At 47.8% G+C, this 2,746-nt stretch overlaps 1 protein-coding gene across 1 annotated transcript; it reads left to right on the top strand.

The window, feature by feature from the left end:
* Window positions 1–1,586: 1,586 nt before the first annotated feature.
* LOC131287394 (histone H2B) lies at window positions 1,587–1,961 on the top strand. The gene has a single exon (XM_058316438.1). It carries the CDS (start codon window positions 1,587–1,589, stop codon window positions 1,959–1,961), a length of 375 nt encoding a protein of 124 aa, XP_058172421.1.
* The last annotated feature ends 785 nt before the right edge of the window (window positions 1,962–2,746 follow it).

Genomic DNA, 2,746 nt, shown 5'->3' with positions numbered 1-2,746 from the left:
AAAGCTCTTCCATCGTGAACAGTTCACCTTCCGGAGCAGGAGCGGGTGTATCCGAGGCGTTTCTAGCGTTGGCTAGCCGCTGTGCCAAGGTGATGGAGCCAGGTGTAGGAAGCCAAGGCGACGCGGTACTGCTTGGAGCAGAGGGCGGCGTCACTGTGGAAACCGATGTCACTGGGGCTGTGGCTTGTGGCTTACTTGCAGTCTGGCGCTGAGCAGGAGTCTGCGGATGCTGGTGTTTTTGGCGGTTTTTCCTTGCCAGGTTTCTTACTTCCACATATTTAGCACGTTGTGGGCAGTCAGGATGGTCGGCTCGGTGGGTTCCCATACAGTTTGAGCACTTCACCTCTTGCTGTTCATCCATTGCAGGGCAGGTATCAGTAGTGTGTTGTCCAGCACACTTAACACATCGTGGATTGATTTTGCAGTGGCGTGTACCATGTCCAAACTGCTGGCACTGTTGACACTGGGTAGGACCTTTTTTGCCTCCACGATAGGCCTCCCATCTCACAATAACCTGCTGGATGGATCTGACCGCCTCTAGTGTCTTCAGGGAGCAGGTCCCACGTTTAAGGTGTACGAGGTACAACCTTGAATGGATGCCCTCAGCACGTCTTTTCATCTCAAAAGCCTCGATGACTTCAAGCTGGTATCTTGAGCGGAGTTCCTCGACAATTTCTTCTAGCGGCGTATCAGGAAGACCCCGGAGTACCACTTTAAATGGCCGCTGGTCCTTGGCAGCATAAGAAAAATATTCCGCCTTTCGATGATTAAGGTATGCAATCACACCCTCACGTTCTGCCAGGGATCGCGAGATAATGGAGGTGCCTACTCCACTAATTCGGAACTCCGGCGTGAGACCGCGAGCCTGGAGCTCCGGGCGCAGCTCAGAAATGGGTATTGTCTTTACGACAACGGGTGGTGGTTTGCTAGCTGGGCCCGGGGGCTTTTTAGCATTTTTACCTGCCATTGTAGCGGCAGAATTTGCAGGTGTGTTTTCCGACGGACGGACTTTTGATGATGTTGAAGCTTTGTTTTTCATATCTTTAACTGTGCTTGTCTTCTTCTTCTTTTTCTTCACTTCAATGAAGTCACTTTCGTTGTCTGATGCGACGCTGGTGGCCTCAGAACTGTAGGTGCTGGAACTGCCGGTGCATGTTTCAGTGCTCATTTCACTGACATCTTCCGTCTGGGCCGATGTTTTAGATGTTTTCGAGCGTTTTGACACAATCGAGTCCGAAGAACTTTCGCTCGAGACCTTCCTTCCTCTTTTCTTCTCCTCACCTTTCTTCGGCATAATAAGGCCGAAGGAGGTTAGGGTTCACTTTTTTATTTTTATATCACTTTATTCACTATTATCACTCCACGACGTGTTTACTCGTTGAACTTCCAATCAAGACTATTGGGGACCTATATGATGATGCCGAAACGAACCTGAAACCGGGTTTATATAAACGTCGGGGTGTAGCGAAGCCAGCCAGCGAACTCGCCCGACGCTGAATAAAAGCCGAAGTGAGGGTCGAAAATCGCGTTAAAATTGAAGTGACGCTCAACGAGGAAACACGTTTCACGCACGTTAAACAATCGCAATGGCACCGAAAACCAGCGGAAAGGCAGCGAAGAAGTCTGGCAAGGCCCAGAAAAATATCTCCAAGTCGGACAAGAAGAAGAAGCGCAAGACCCGCAAGGAAAGCTACGCCATCTACATCTACAAGGTGCTGAAGCAAGTCCATCCGGACACTGGCATCTCGTCGAAGGCGATGAGCATCATGAACAGCTTCGTGAACGACATCTTCGAGCGCATCGCCGCCGAAGCGTCCCGCCTGGCGCACTACAACAAGCGTTCGACGATCACGTCACGCGAAATCCAGACCGCCGTCCGTCTGCTGCTTCCTGGTGAGCTGGCCAAGCACGCCGTGTCCGAGGGCACGAAGGCCGTCACCAAGTACACCAGCTCGAAGTAAGCTGGTTCGTCCGTGGTCGTCACAAACCACACCAACTCGTCGCATAACAACGGTCCTTTTCAGGACCACAAAATGTTTTCCAAACAAGAATCATTTCATACCATTCCATTCCGTTCATCGATGAGAAAGAAAGAAACCGACGAAGATCGAAAAATAATAATGTGTTTGTGTTGTGTGTTGAAGAAACAGAACAAAAAGTGTGCCGAACCGTTTTCTAGTTTAACATCACCAATTCGTTGTGTTTTGGCGCACACATAGCCGCGCGTAACATCAAGCGCGCGTAAATGAATTGAATGAACATTTTAAACAGTGGTTTTAAGAAAAAAACCCAACGGTTACTAACATTTAAAGCACTCCGTTATGGTTTCTATGGTTATGGCACAGCCAAAGGCAAAGCAATGTGTCTTTTTTTTTTCGTCTAATACATATATGTTCAACTTGGTTTAATATGGAACAGATTCTCTTTAACAACTTTTTAAACCCACCGCATGTAATTGCTCACTAACTTCAAATCGCCGCCTAAGGATGGGGTTGCCTGGTGGTTTGTAGACGTTAGCATATGTATTATGTTATGGTTTGTGTCACGGCTAGGTTATGGTTTGCATTTCTATCGTCATATGTTGGGTTTTGTTTTTATTTATCATCATCATCTTCTTCTTCATCATCATCATCATCATAGATATATATATTATATATATATATATCGATATAGCGTGCACCACGGGACGTGTACGACGGGACGGGTACGAAATAATCCTTCTTTCGGTAACGGGTTGGTGGTCCTG

The sequence above is a fragment of the Anopheles ziemanni genome, chromosome 3, assembly GCF_943734765.1.
Source record: "Anopheles ziemanni chromosome 3, idAnoZiCoDA_A2_x.2, whole genome shotgun sequence".
NCBI classification, from domain to species: domain Eukaryota; kingdom Metazoa; phylum Arthropoda; class Insecta; order Diptera; family Culicidae; genus Anopheles; species Anopheles ziemanni.
This window is presented reverse-complemented; position numbering and strand designations above follow the sequence as displayed.

Bases quoted from the DNA above. Each gene is read 5' to 3' on its own strand.
- LOC131287394 (XM_058316438.1), top strand. From the start codon at position 1,587: ATGGCACCGAAAACCAGCGGAAAGGCAGCGAAGAAGTCTGGCAAGGCC.